At 46.1% G+C, this 14159-nt stretch overlaps 1 protein-coding gene across 2 annotated transcripts in view; it reads right to left on the bottom strand.

Moving 5' to 3' along the window:
* UBE2H (ubiquitin conjugating enzyme E2 H) overlaps positions 1-14159 on the bottom strand; it is a 52970-nt gene that overhangs the window by 18834 nt on the left and 19977 nt on the right. The window contains exons 2-3 of one of the 2 annotated variants that reach the window (XM_063323758.1): positions 6097-6173; positions 5332-5406 (exon numbers count right to left, since the gene is read on the bottom strand). The exons of the other annotated variant lie outside the window; for it this stretch is intronic. Coding sequence (XP_063179828.1) covers positions 5332-5406; positions 6097-6173 — 152 coding nt within the window. The remainder of the gene's footprint in view (positions 1-5331; positions 5407-6096; positions 6174-14159) is intronic. 2 annotated transcript variants of the gene reach the window in all.

The following is a 14159-nucleotide window of genomic DNA, read 5'->3' as shown; positions in this document are numbered from 1 at the left end:
AGGCCAGGAGAGATCTGTTAAATCCTGGCTGGAGCTAAACAACGCTGCTTCATTCCTGTACTGGCTGCCACAGTATCTCATTATATACATACGCACACAAATACACACACACTTCCATATGTTTTGTGTACATACTAGGCATTTTGTTTTGCAAAACACTTAGGAGAAAGGTGAAATAGAAATGCAAGATATCTGCAGACGACCAGGCCAGAGATGGAAGGAAAATGAGAATTGTGTATAAATATACAGAAGTTATTTGAGAAATTGAGGCTCTGAGCATATTGTACGCAAACTTTGCAGCTGTGACATTTGATTATTAAGAAACCAGAGTGACTCAGTGCTGGCCTAATATTTTTGCACATTTTAGCAATAGAATAAATGCCACAGTGCTTTCAGGTAAGAGCTCAGGCTCCCGGGTCCACAAGTTTCTATTGCTCCTCTCGTCTAAGCAGGGCAGGACATTCACGCTCTGCGCTTCCTCCCCTGTTTATGGCATCAAAGACCATTAATCTGCAGCTCTTGGCAGGTGTACGGACTGATTAAAAACATACAAAATTTACACAAAGTGTTCTCATGACTTGGGAGCTCAAAACAGTACTTTAAGTACTTCACAACTCCCCTTTGAAAAAAGCAGAACAGAGTAGGCAGAAAGTTCCCCTGAAGATATTAAATCCCAGAGGGAAGGGAAAAGTAGCGAAGCAGTGCCAGCAGAGTTACTGAAATCATAAACAGCTCAAAACATATTGTCTAGGAGCAAGCAAAAATGGAACCAAACATCTAGCAGGGGAGTGCTTCGGATCCTCATAAGCACGCAGGGATATTTACATTAATTGACAAAAGCATTAAGAGCAGCAGCGTTCACTAGTTTCAGAAAGCAACTGGGTATTTTTCAGGAGTTGGTTTCGTTCTAACAAACCGCTCAAGTTCAGGAGGTTTGTTTCAACCCTGAAGATCTGGATATTTAGGGATCACAGCAGAGTTAGTGCATCTCAATGGGACCACTGAAGCCCAGAGCCAACACGACAGCCCTGTAACTGTCTCCATTCAGATTTGCGTTCTTCTAGGATGCGCATTTCCATTTTTATTGTAAATTATCTAGCTCTTGCTCATCCTGCACCAATATGGGATCTGTCTGATTACAAAGCAAAGACCAAGCAAAGAACAGGCGGTGCCAGAAATACTGGAAAAGTACTGCAGGACGCTATGAAACTCTGGAAGCTCTCCCCAGAACTGCTCTTTTCAAATAGATCCCAGTATGGTTTAGGTCTTCAAGCAGAGGCATTACCTGCATTGTCGGGAGAGCACTGTCCCTGGGGCAGCATCACTTAATAGACTACAGCAATAATTACCAACCTGAGAAGGGCAGGAAACAAATGCCGCACGTATTTGAGAAGGGAGCTGTGGATGAGACAAGCGAGCAAAGATTTGGCAGGAGAAGAGCCAACGCGCGGAACAAAGGCTTCTGCGAGAGACCCTAAAGGCAAAGAGGACCACCACCATTCGAGGGTTTAAGAAAAGGTCTGCACCTTTCCAGATGACAAATTTGGAACCCACTTTAAAAACCTTTTCTGTTCAGGTTTGTCAGTTGCACTTTAGAAGAGAACACCAAGTTTCCATGTACTTTATACTCACAGCCATGCTGGGATAAAAGCAATTTGAACGGATTAGAAAGCAACTATTAGCAGTCATTTTTCAGAAGCAGCTTTCTAGAACGCACTGATATGCTTCAAGCCATCATGTTATTTGCTGCAAAAAGCCCATGCCGTGTTCAAGACTGCATTAAGATTTACTAAGATGGAAAGAAAATTTTAGCCTACAGTACTAGAGGAACAAGGAAAGCTGCAAGGACAGCATTTTGGCTTTAAGCTTCAGCATAAAAGTGTAATTTATTAAAGGAAAAGAAACTGTTGGATTCTATACTTTATACAAGCCACTGACTTACACAGACAATTTGAACTCTGCATGTCATCACCGCAGTGGGAGCTAGGCAGTGCTGAGAACAGAAGGGCTGCAAACAAGCTACATGTGTGCTCCAGATGACCTTCTGTCCATTTATGGGCTCCACCACCTCTGAAATCCTTCACTTCCACCTCTTTACAGACCAGAGATTGCCACGGCAAATTTCTTCCCCACTAATTCCTACCCCTGTGTTATCCAGGGCTCAAGCCGGCTGAGGACTGCTGGGTTAAGACACCCGTACTCACTGGAACAGGCAGGCCTGGGGGAGAATCATTGAATAGTTTGGGTTGGAAGGGACCTTTAAAGGTCATCTAGTCCAACCCCCCTGACATGAGCAGGGACATCTTCAACTAGATCAGGTTGGTCAGAGCCCCGTCTAACCTAGACTTGAATGTTCCCAGGGATGGGGCATATCCCACCTCTCTGGGCAAGCTGGGCCTGTGTTTCACCACCCTCAACGTAAAAAATTTCTTCCTTATATCTAGTCTAAATCTCCCCTCTTCCAGTTTAAAACCATTATCCCTTGTCCTATCACAACAGGCCCCGCTAAAAAGTTTGTCCCCATCTTTCCTGTAGGCCCCCTTTAGGGACTGGAAGGGGCTGGAAGGTCTCCCCGGCGCCTTCTCTTCTCCAGGCTGAACCCCCCCAGCTCTCTCAGCCTGTCCCCACAGCAGAGGGGCTCCAGCCCTCCCAGCATCTCCGGGGCCTCCTCTGGCCCCGCTCCAACAGCTCCGTGTCTCTCCTGTGCCGAGGCCCCAGCGCTGGAGGCAGCACTGCAGGGGGGTCTCCCCGAGCGGAGCAGAGGGGCAGAATCCCACCCCCCCTCACCCTGCTGGCCACACTTCTTTTGATGCGTCCCGGAGAGAATAGGATCTTGTCTCATTTACAAGCTTGTGAATGCTCCCAGTTCAGCTGGGACAAAGGCTTTCTCCGGAGCTATCTGTAGTGCCAAAACCACTGGTATCAGACACCGCACGCCGAGTCTGCCTCCGAGAGCAGCGGTGCGGAGATCGGAGATCGGGCTGGCCCAGAGGAAGGGGCCAAGACGTCACTCAGCCCCTGGCTGTCCAGATAAAGCTGGGCTGGGGCAGCAGAAATGGGAACCAGACAAAGAAAAACAAACCTCTTCCTGCAGCCGGTTGGGAGCTTCCCCGGGTCCTAGCGCTCCTCTTGGCGCTTCCACTCCCCAGCTCTTTCCTCCCTGCAGCAGCGCTGAGCCCCGCTGTGCTACGCCAGCTCTCGTCTAGCATCGACTCTTTATTCAACCTGAAACCTCAGCTTTGCCTGGGAGGGAACCTGCGCTTCCAGCAGCCCTCATCCAACGGACAGCAAGGCAGGCCCTAGAGCAAGAGCCAGCCCTTTGGGGAACTCGGTGAGAGAAGAGGAGGTTTCCAGCCACTTGACCAGAGACTCATAGGGCCAGGGAAGCATGCTAGAAGGTGCAATGAGTCTGGAACGAGACAGCTGCAACACAGTGGGTATAAGCAAGCTGATGGTGGGAAAGCTACCGTACTAAAAGGTAGAGAGCAAAAACAACATTATAAAGGACAAAGCCATTTGAGCAGAAAATAACCCCCTCCGCACCCACCCACCATCCTCGCCAAGTTCACAAGGAGAAAGGCCAGCCTTGTGGTGTCAGTTCTGAAAATGCAGCTGGGCCAATTCTGATCCCAGGCTGCCTTTTACTCTCACGTAGCCCAACCAGCACTGAACAGCCTCCAAGCCAAACCACCAAAAGGTCAAACCTACCACTTTCCATGCAACTAACCGGAACCTCAATCAACAGCACTACAAACCTATGAGAGCCTGGCCAACATTTACCTGCGTTAGCTTCACAGGCTACTGGAAATAAAGTTTGTTTGCTTTATTCAAGCAACCTTAATTTCTGACACACGCTGGAAGGAGAGAGAAAAATAATCTTGAGTAAACTAGCACCAAAGCAATTAACAACAAAGAAACTGGGTTTTTTATGCTTTCAGAGAGTTGTCTGTAGCCAGCCCACATTTAAAATTGCCAATATGACGGTATCGTGATCTGCATCGGTTTGTGGCACATGAGAAGTGGGGAGGGAAAAATGACTGGCACCAAATAACATCCTGTGCATCTCGTAAACAGTCTGCAACCTAAGAGGTTTATAGCAAGTTTCAGAGCTGACTCAAGAGGAAGGAGAAGAGGGTTCGCATAGCTGCAGCAATACTGCATTGTTACTCAGCTGCATGCACAGTTCTGTGGTTCTGTTAAGGTTTCAACAGGAAAAAAAAGAAAGGCAAAGGACGGTGTAAAAACACTGTTGCTCTTTCCCAAAAGGCACAGTTCACATTTGGAAAGAGACACATTATTTCTCACACCAGAGAGAGACATCTTAAATAGAAGGCACTCTTAGCGTAAGAGTCTATTTTAAGACAGCAACCAATACTTATCAACTCCAAATCAGGATGTTGATACTGGAAGGGACTCATCTCGTCCAACCCATATACTCAAGTTTCCTCATCAGTTCTCCTCAAGCTGTTTTCTCCATTCTGTAGAGTCCTCCGGTGGCTTGAGCCACAAGCACACCCTTCTGACGGAGAAGCACCATGTCACTGAGTTACCAGCACTTATTTCATAAGCCAGAAGAGAGAGCTTGGAACTTCATGCCTCTGCTCCAGTTTTTCAAGCAGCATTGGCTATTTTATTTATAGCTTAAGTGACTGGAATAAAGTTAGGTACTAGAAGACATCTGAGTTAGATCACCGTTACCCAAGGACAAAGATAGGATGGATACAGTCTAAAGAACATTTCTTTATCAAACTATTTGCTCTTGAAGGTCTAACAAGCCTGACCAGTCTGGTCAGCTGCAGTTTTTCTGGTGATAGGTCCCTGTTCCTACGTTCTTCTGCATATGCATCACCTCTTCCGAGAGGACACAGGTTTCGGCTCCTGCCTTCACTTCTATCCACTTTTGGGCACGAGGTCCCAAAAGCTAGGTTCACCTCAAGATTACAAACATGCACTGTGGTCTTTGCTCTCCACACTACATGAGTCATTTTATATAAACAGGCTCCAGCACCCACTGTGGTATTCTGCACCTTACCCACGAATGGCTATGTTATTAAAAAAGCACACGGTAGAGAGACTCAGTTCATCAACACGCAAACATATGACCAAATCACATTTCCAGCTCCTAGCCCTTCAGCCAAAAGACCGAGCTTCCTCTCGGCTTGGCACGTGATATCTGGACGTCTACGGTAAAAGCATTCTGCAGACTTGAAGTAAAGACCTTACGATTGCACTGAGGGTTGGAGCAACTTCACCTGCAACAATGCTGCAAGCAACAACATCTCTCCTGTATAAGCAGTAAAAGGATTTTGACTGAAAGTGGTTATTGGTTACCTATAGACGGGGATTTGAAAGGGTATTTATCAGGAAGGTCGACTCTAACTTTCCATACTCCACCTTCATATGGTGCTGCAATGAAAGAAACGCAGGTATTAGACACTTCGTAACGCAGGAGAGAATAAATAGAACCACAGCATTAAGCAAAACACATCTTTGGAATAATACTTAGTTCCATCAGGGGGTAAGATTTCATATCAAACCTCCTACAGTAAAAGCTTTTTTCCTGTGCTGCCTGACAAGAAATACATGATTTTTAACTGATACTGCAGAAGATCTTGGCACAAAGACACAAGAGTCTTACTGAAAACAGAGACTTTAGAATAATCTACTTACCTTTAGAGATGTTACTAAATTAAGGCACACTGGAGACCTGACTTGTGATCTACTCACTAGAAAAGACATCTTAATTACAAACTCCGCAAAAATTCAGATGACTGATGCAAAACTTATGAGCCAGGTCTAGAAGAGCTAGGCATCAACAAGAGCGGTGCTGAAGGCCATAGCAGAGGGCTTAGCTGTCCGACGGCAGTATCCAGCCCTGCTCAGCTCCAAGGGAGGTGGTTCATCAGCGTTAATGCTCACACTTGTATTTCTCCCCGCCCTTGAGAGAGCAGCCTTCAAACACTGCTACCCTTTGATTTCTCACCCCCACTTAGATTTGCTCATCCCTTCTTCCACTCCAGAAGAATGTGTCATTTCACTGTTCCCCACCACAAGCCATTAGTTTGTTGTTATAGAAGGGCTGGGTCATATACTTACTTCCTTGTGGTCCATAAAACTTCACAACAAATTCATTGAGTCCTCCTAAGATTGTGACTTCGTGTTTGCTCTCAATACTGATACATCAAGTAAAGGAAAACATTTAGTCCGGGAAACAAAACCCATTTACTCAGTTACGGGTAATTTGCTCGAAGCCTGTCAAACCAAATAGTTTAAAACCAAATATTAAAAATATTTTACAACATGCAATTTAAACGTCTTGACACATCTAAGTGACCACACCACCACAATGACGTTCGTAAAAGCCAATTCTACACACTGAAGAATCCCTCCCCTGGCATTGAGCAATCCTGAGATGATGCCTCCCTTCCCCTCGGAGCTGCTTCGTGTTTTCCATCCACTTCTGCAGAGCGCCAGCTCCAGTTTAAGAAAATGCCGAGTCCCTATCAGCAACGTATTCGGAAACATAATTGGGCTGTGGAGGGGAGCTAAAAATCCAGAAACAGCAACAGCTCCGAAGCCTCAGTGCACACAGCCATGAACCCCAGGGGCAAGGCTCGGAGGCGAGGCCAGGATTCGGAGAGATCTCTCTCCTTTCCAGCGCTCGGGAGACAAGCCACAAAGCAGAAAGCCACCCTTGCCAACTGCTCACATTAAATGTTTACTCTCCTGCCCAGATTAGAGGAGCAGAACTCGCCCCAGTCCCTGCACTGACAAATGCGAGAGCTGATGAATTCAATTCTCCTTGGCTGCCTTCGGCGCTGTCAGATGGCCTCCCACAGCTACAATGCAAATTACGGCAATCTCATGTTAATTTGACTTGCAAGACCAAAAAACTCTGCGTCTTCGGAGAGATGGCAGAAGGGCGAGATTGTGAGGCACTGTTACAGTGCAAAAAGAACAACTGTATTTCTCAACATTTAAAGGAAAGAATCAAAGCACCAGCGCTTTGGGAAGGAGGGAATACAAACAGAAAGGCAAGAAATCTTCATTTCAAGTAAGGCTCAGTTAAGACAATTAATGGTGATGTTTCAGCACCCTAGCCTGCTGACGAATTCGGCTATAAATCAGGGTTAATGGATTGTGAATAATATCCTACAGCAATTACCTTTAATCAATAATCTTAATATGAATTACGAGGGAAGCATCAGAAAAAAAAACAGAGCGGGAGAAAACCAAAAGTTTATTCCCACCTGAACTTCAGACTGCTTCAGCTCTGCACCACAGCGGCTGCCCCCATTGGAGAGAAGGGGGCAACAGCACAGAATATCTAATAAAAGATCCTTAACATCACAGCGGCCAGCTTGGCAGAAACGCTCAGGCTAAGAGGAACTGAAGCCAGGTTCCCTTTTACAACCAACATCCTTCACTCTGATGCAAAAGGTTTTCCGCTTTCAAGGCACAAAATTTGCCCAGGAGACTCTCTGCTTTGCAGCAATTACGCAGACCCCCTCGCACCTTCAGGGCACTGAGCAAACAGGCACTCATGTGCCTGGGCACACACCTACACGCTCGCTTAAATATTTCCGACCCACCACGATCGTAACTGCCTGGGACCTACCACCAGGAACAAATAATTCTCAGCTCAGACCCATCCCTCATCTCACATTGCAACCCATGAAGTCTGCTTAAGGTAAATCACAAACTACTTTAAGAGGAGCGGTTCCTGTATCCAGAAGTGCCAGTTCAACCCCGACAGCCTGTGAGTGTACTCGTACGCAGGAGATCCAAGTCCCATCTGCGGGGTCCGTCAGGATTTATTACAGTTCCTCAAGTACAATGACTCCCAGATTGGACAGAGTTTTCCCACAGTGACAGCTCCAAAAGAGTTTGGACGCAATAACCTTCTTCCCCTCATTCTCATGGGGAGGGAGAAAAGTTTATAGCGGTTTGTTTTGGCTCCAGAGTTTTTCTTGGTTCAGCATAAGCTGCTCTGCCCTACAGTTAAATGGCAAGTAGCTCGCTGCACCTGGCAGCCACCCAGGAGCAGCTCACAAAGGGCAGATCGATGCCTAACTGCCCCAAGCGCAAGCCATTTCTCTGCCAAAAGCCAACGGGCATCTCTGGGAAAAGCGACATCCCTGCAGGTTTGCGGAGAGCAGCTTAGCACCAAAGTATTGCAGCTTGCCTCAGACCTGACGTTAGGGGACACTTGTCACCAGATCTTTTCACATCACCCAGTACCGTGAGAGTAAGTTTTAAATATCGGCTCGACTGAGTTTAAGTTCCTTCGAAAATGTACACACTCATCTAATGGATAACTATTCCAGGTTGAGAAACAGGCTCTTACACAAACTCACTGTGTCCGATGATGCCCCAGAGTGAAAAGTTTAATACTGAAGCATGTTAACACTTACAGCAGCTTCGTGGATCAGGTTAAATGCAAACGGTTTTACTTAGGACTAAATCAAGTACCACTTAATAAAAAACAGCTCTCCCGGCCAGACCTTCAGACCAAGCTCCTGAGCAGCTGCAGCTTATGCACTCTTCGGCTCCATGAGTTAATACCAACCATAAATTAAAGCAGAGCTTTCTGCACTCAGACGCAGTCCTAGCGTTCCCAAATTCAAAAAAATACCAGTAAGCAATGTGGTGCCATATTTGATTATTCTCCCTGTTGTGGCAAGGACCTAAAATTCCTACAAAACCCCCCCAACAAGTGAATTAGGTTCACGAAAGGGGTATGTATTGGGATGCGGATGGTGTGCTTGGGAACAACTGCATCGTTTATTAAAATGATACAAGAGTTTGGGGACAGACTGAACACAAAGTGAATTTCAGCAATAAAGCCCTTGTATCAACACAGGGGAAATCTCTGGAAGTGCATTAGCAGAACCGAGGAAGCTGGGGAAGCCCTCTTTCCTGGGCATGAAGCGAATTCCCCCTGAGGCCCAACTTTCAAACACAAGTGGAGTGAACCATCTTCCCCTATCCACCAAGTTTTCTCTAAAGGTAGGAATGCCCAGGAATCTGAAACCTTGAAATCCCACTAAGAAAATGATTGAGAGCGGGAGGAGTGCATGGAGCAATTACAATAAAAAAAAAAAAAAAAAAAAAGAAGAACATTCACATCCGATGAGCTCTTTCCACCTCTAGGAAGTCTTCAGAAAAAGAAAGATTTATTGCACAAGGCGGGACTCCAGGAAGACCTGGAACCCAAGGCAGACCTCAAGGCTTCTCCGTCCCCCAAAGCCATAGCAGGGATCCCTCTAGCAGAAAAAAGAAGGCGCACAGGGGAGCAGCAGAAGGGATCTGACATGTCTGGAGGTCAATCCCCCCAGACCACGTTCCTGGAGAAAGCTCAACCACGGCTGAGGGCGATGTAGCACCGAGCAAAGAACGCAGGCTCTGACCCAACTATTTTCTCAGCTCAGACCGATTTTTTCCATAAGGCAAAAATCTTACAACCAAATCCCAAATGAATCCCGTTCCAAACACACCAGCAATTAATCAGCTGTCTCAGATCCAAGAAAGAGTTGCCAGTTTGGAGACCCACAAGACTTAAGGAACCCAAGTTGTGCCTAGGGCACAACAAACCCCCTCTCCTGCCTTCAGAGCTAGACAGGGCCTGGTGCCAGATCCTGCAGAAAGCCCAAGCAGCTCCCAGGAAGGAGAAATACTCCAGGTCTTCAGAAACCAGAGTACAGCTTCAGGAAGCCCCAGGAAAAGAACATCAAGAATTTGGAGCAAGATTTCCACAATTAAGGTGACCAGACTGTTCACAGCAGCCCCCGCACATTTCTCCCAGGGTATCTACGTTCGCGTCCAGGATTTCCAGCCACCTCTTGCATCGGTACTGATGTAAATCTGTGCAGAAAGTGCTCCTGCAAGTGCTCAGGACTTGGAAGAGACAGTCAGCGTTTATGGGAAAGACCACAAACCCCTCACCTTGTATTACTGCGCCCTGTCCAGACAGATTTCTCTGTGCCCACGCTCTCTGTCACTGCGCTCTTCATTATTCAGATTTGCAGAATGGGAACAAGCAGGTAATGGATAAAGACTTTAACGTTCTTGATTCTAGCGGCAAATCACTGGTTTATACTGGTACGAGCAGTCTGCCTTGTTTCCACAGCAGGGCACACGGCGACACCGTGCATATATTGGGTCAAGATTACAGAGCTACAAAACCAGCCTGTAAAACATCACATGCGCTAGAACGTTTAACAAAAATACAACCAAATCCCTTTCAAGACTCTCAGCTTGCTCCTACTACTAGTCTAGGTAGGTGACTTATGGCCTTGCTGCTTTTATCTCTTTATCATCTCAGTACACTAATTTGACTTTGTGTCAAATATAGCCAGTGTAAAAGTCAAGAGAAAAGAGAAAAATCTGGATACGAGTCAGGTTTCTCATGGATAAGAAGTTCAAAAGCTTTACCTTAAGACCATAGAAACTCGAAGGGAGTCCCGAGGACCTGAAGATAAATTATCTTAGTCCCAAGATTATTAAGAGAATTTTAATGACAGTAAGCGTCGAAAATATTTAGATGATGATATGGAAAGCAAGCTTATTTTCAAATATCAGTTCAGAAGGGGTTGCTAGGAGAGAGACAGAAGGGAATTTTTCTGCAGCTGATTACAGACTCCCTATATAGTGCCTGAAATGTGCCAGAAGCGCAAAGGCCAACCGCGACACATATTAGCATTACAGTAACATCCAGAGCCCCCTATCAAGATTAAGGCTCTATTGTTCAGGGTTGAGCTCGTAGGAAATTGTTTCTTTGGTGAGAATGAAAAGTGATTTAAAGCATTTTGCCTATTCTCTGTTGGGACAAAAAACACACAAAACCTTTCAAATCTGGACAGTGAGAGACTGCCCAGCCATCAGTCAGAAACAGACTGGCCGCTGTGGATTTGCCTGTTCCAGGGTTGAGTTCCCATTCCCTCATCCTCGTGCGGGGCCACCCACCACCGCAGGGCTGGATCTCCTCTGCAGTAATAAAAGAAAATTTGTTAGGATTCAACTTCACACCCAGATCTCCCAAAATCCCAGATGAACATCACGGCCAACAGATGGCTAGTCTGTTTGCAGGGTTGAGTGACTTTTTTCCTGGCAAACATTTAGCCTCAAAAAAAAAAAAAAATCACTTCATTAAGTTTCTTTAAAATTAACATAAGTTATAAGCTTGGGCAAATCGGTTTTCCAGCTAAAAATATTTCATTGAAAGTATTTTTACCAGCCTAGTGACACAAGTGGCCTCGAGCACCCTGCCCCAAAGTGTCAGACAAAGCAAAAAGCTGGAGTGCCCCAGGAAAAAATAAAATTGTCTATTTATCTACAGGCATCTCAACACAAGTTGCAGACAGGTCGATGGTCACTACCAGAAGGCAGGTTACTGCCTGCTAAGGCTCTCTGCCGTATCTTCTCTTACTCATGGAGACTCATCTACAGCTATCGTTCCAGGCGAAGGACCTCACCAGAGAAGACATTCTGAATTTGAGGGACAATGGTAAGACCACATCTGTGTATATTAAAATAAATCAATCAATCAATCAATCAATCATCCAGCTCGGCTACCTAAGCAGCTGAGAACCTTTGAGGAAATAACTCACCATCTGCGTTTTTCGTGACGAAGGGTGTTTTAAAAATCAGATTAATACAGTTGATTTTTTCCCTTCACGAGGAGCTTTGCAGGCAGGGAGTGCTGCTACACCACCCCTGCGATATTAGTGTGGCCACTCCAGCTGCTCGTGGTACAGAAAGCACCGCTCGCTCTGCTCGTTTGAGGCATCAGAGGTGTGAATTCTTCTCAAGTCTTTGCAAGCCGAATTTTGCAACATAAATCGCCTCTAATATTGGGACTGATGGTTATTCACGTTTTTTTTTCTCACAAAGGTGAATGAGTTCCACTCTAAGAAGCACTTACACAACCCGCAGTTATCTGTAAGGAGCCCTATGATTTAGCAGCGTTACCGGTTACACTGACATGTGGGCAGCAAAAGGGGCAAGTTCAGCTCAGTCGCCTCCCTCCCTCCCTCCCAGCCCTCGGAGGCTGCCTTGCCTCCTCTAAACTCCCTGCCTTTATCTGATACAAGTTACCCGAGGTGCCAGTTGCACACGTGAAACCACAGCCGGCACCAGAACTTTGATGCTTTAAGCAGTTGTATTTTCCCCGAGTAAACGTCCCTGCCCTTTACTCACATCTAACTTCCTTCACACTTCTCTGTCTACCCCCGCAGCACACCAGAAGAAAGGACACTTAGTCAGAAGCGAAAAAGGTGATAAAGAAAAAGAAATCTCTTGTGGTTTCTTTGAGCGGCAAGAGGCAGCACTTTTTCGTCACCCTGTGTTGCAAACTTCTTGAGAACTCCAGGCTAAACTCATTCAGATTATTAAAATCCATTGGTTTTCCCCCAAGCTAGTTATTCTCATTGCTACAGGGCACCGCTCACGGTTTCCAGCTTCAAGCAAAGGGGTTTTCTAGCACCAGAAATAGGTTTGCCTTTGCCAAGGATGTTGTGTTGCACAATTTCTGGTGCCGGTATCTGCAGCCCCATGGTCTGCACCAGCCCCAGGAAGGGAAGACACCACTGGGGCAAACTGCAGTTTATCGGCATGTACCTGGGGCAAATCTCAATCTTCCTTCATCTGAATTAGGCTCGCCCAGGAATCCCAGAGATTTGAAAGACACAAAACTCACTTCAATCCTACGGCATAAAGAAGGACAGCAAATTATTCACGGGCAGTTGCGGAAAGCTCTGAAGACAACCAGTTTTCCCATCCCTTTGCCCTCCTTACCACTGCGACAAGTGAGCTGGGGACAGCACTACACAGAGACGCTTTCAGTTGTTGCAAGGTGACGGCTGGTTATGACTGCAGCTGAAAAAGCTCGGGAAGCGAGGGAATAGCAAACAAATAACTGAAGGGCAACCTGCGCTTGGTTGCTGAGTTTTTGTTGTATTGCACACAAGCGTTTTCTTGCTAGAAATGCAGTTTTGCTTTTAAGAAAATAAACCAAAACCAACCCTTACTCACGGCTTCTCTACCAGATTTTAACCAACTGAGATGAGAAATCACACAAGAAAGAGCATTCTTAAGTTATCCTGCACGCACCCTTCACAATTTCACATCAAGGATGGCAAATTTCCCCAAGTTGAACACCCCAGTCACCAGCAACCCCATCAAAAAACACTTTCCAAGCGCAGCCACGTGTACTGAAAGACACCCCATGAGTGCCATCAGGGTTTTTTGGGAGAAGGAACTGCTGCTCCATCAAGCCGTCCAGTCTGGCTTGCTTTCTTTGGAGCTCTTGATGATTTACATCTGGCCGCTCTCCACTAAACTTTGTGCCAAGAAACTAGAGTAATAAGGAAAAGGTAGAAGGAAAAGGCAGCTTTCCCCAGAAGACACTTTGCATACGAGTTGCCTGCTATGAACCAATTTGAAACTAAGTCAGCATTTTTCCTACAGAGAGGATCGTCCAGGCTTCACACCTGGTCTTCCCTCACCAGAAGTGAAAGGAACCACCGCAAGAAGACAACAAGGTACATCTCATACCACACTCGACTGAATAATACTGCCCTTTTCCTTCAGGAAACAAATGAATTCACCGCCCTCCCCAACTCCGTGCTGATCCTTTGAAGAGTTTGAACTTGTTTACAAAAAGAGACAGCAGATTTTTTTTTTTTTTTTTTTTGCTGCAGAGAAAACAGATTGCAACAAACTTGTTTAAAACTGTGTGCTCAAGCTGCCACTGGATGGGTCAACTTTTAATTGCAGCAGTGGCACCAAGAGCTCCTTCACAATAAGATTAGATGGGAACAATCAGTGTCATTTTGACAGTAGATAACGAGCGCCGTAGCCAAACTCCAGTTTTGCAGTGCTGACTACTATGCAATTAATTTGCATTTGCAGACAAGAACACAGCCATGTACAAGCATCAGGCCCTCGTTTTACTAGGTATCGTTAGCCAAGCTCAATTCGGGATGAGAACATGTGTAGACCCAGGTGACACCTTCTGATTTGCATCGCAGCAGAGCTTTGCTTGCGAGATGACTGTGTTTCGGTGCTCCGTGTGGTGCTGGACAGTCCCAGGAGCAGCACGTTGGAGGGAAATGGCTTGAAACCACTTAAAACTGTGACCTACGCAAGGGTTGCTGACG

Source organism: Chroicocephalus ridibundus, chromosome 1 (genome assembly GCF_963924245.1).
Source record: "Chroicocephalus ridibundus chromosome 1, bChrRid1.1, whole genome shotgun sequence".
In the NCBI taxonomy this organism is placed as follows: domain Eukaryota; kingdom Metazoa; phylum Chordata; class Aves; order Charadriiformes; family Laridae; genus Chroicocephalus; species Chroicocephalus ridibundus.
Note: the sequence above shows the minus strand (reverse complement) of the source record. Positions and strands in the feature narration are given on the sequence as shown.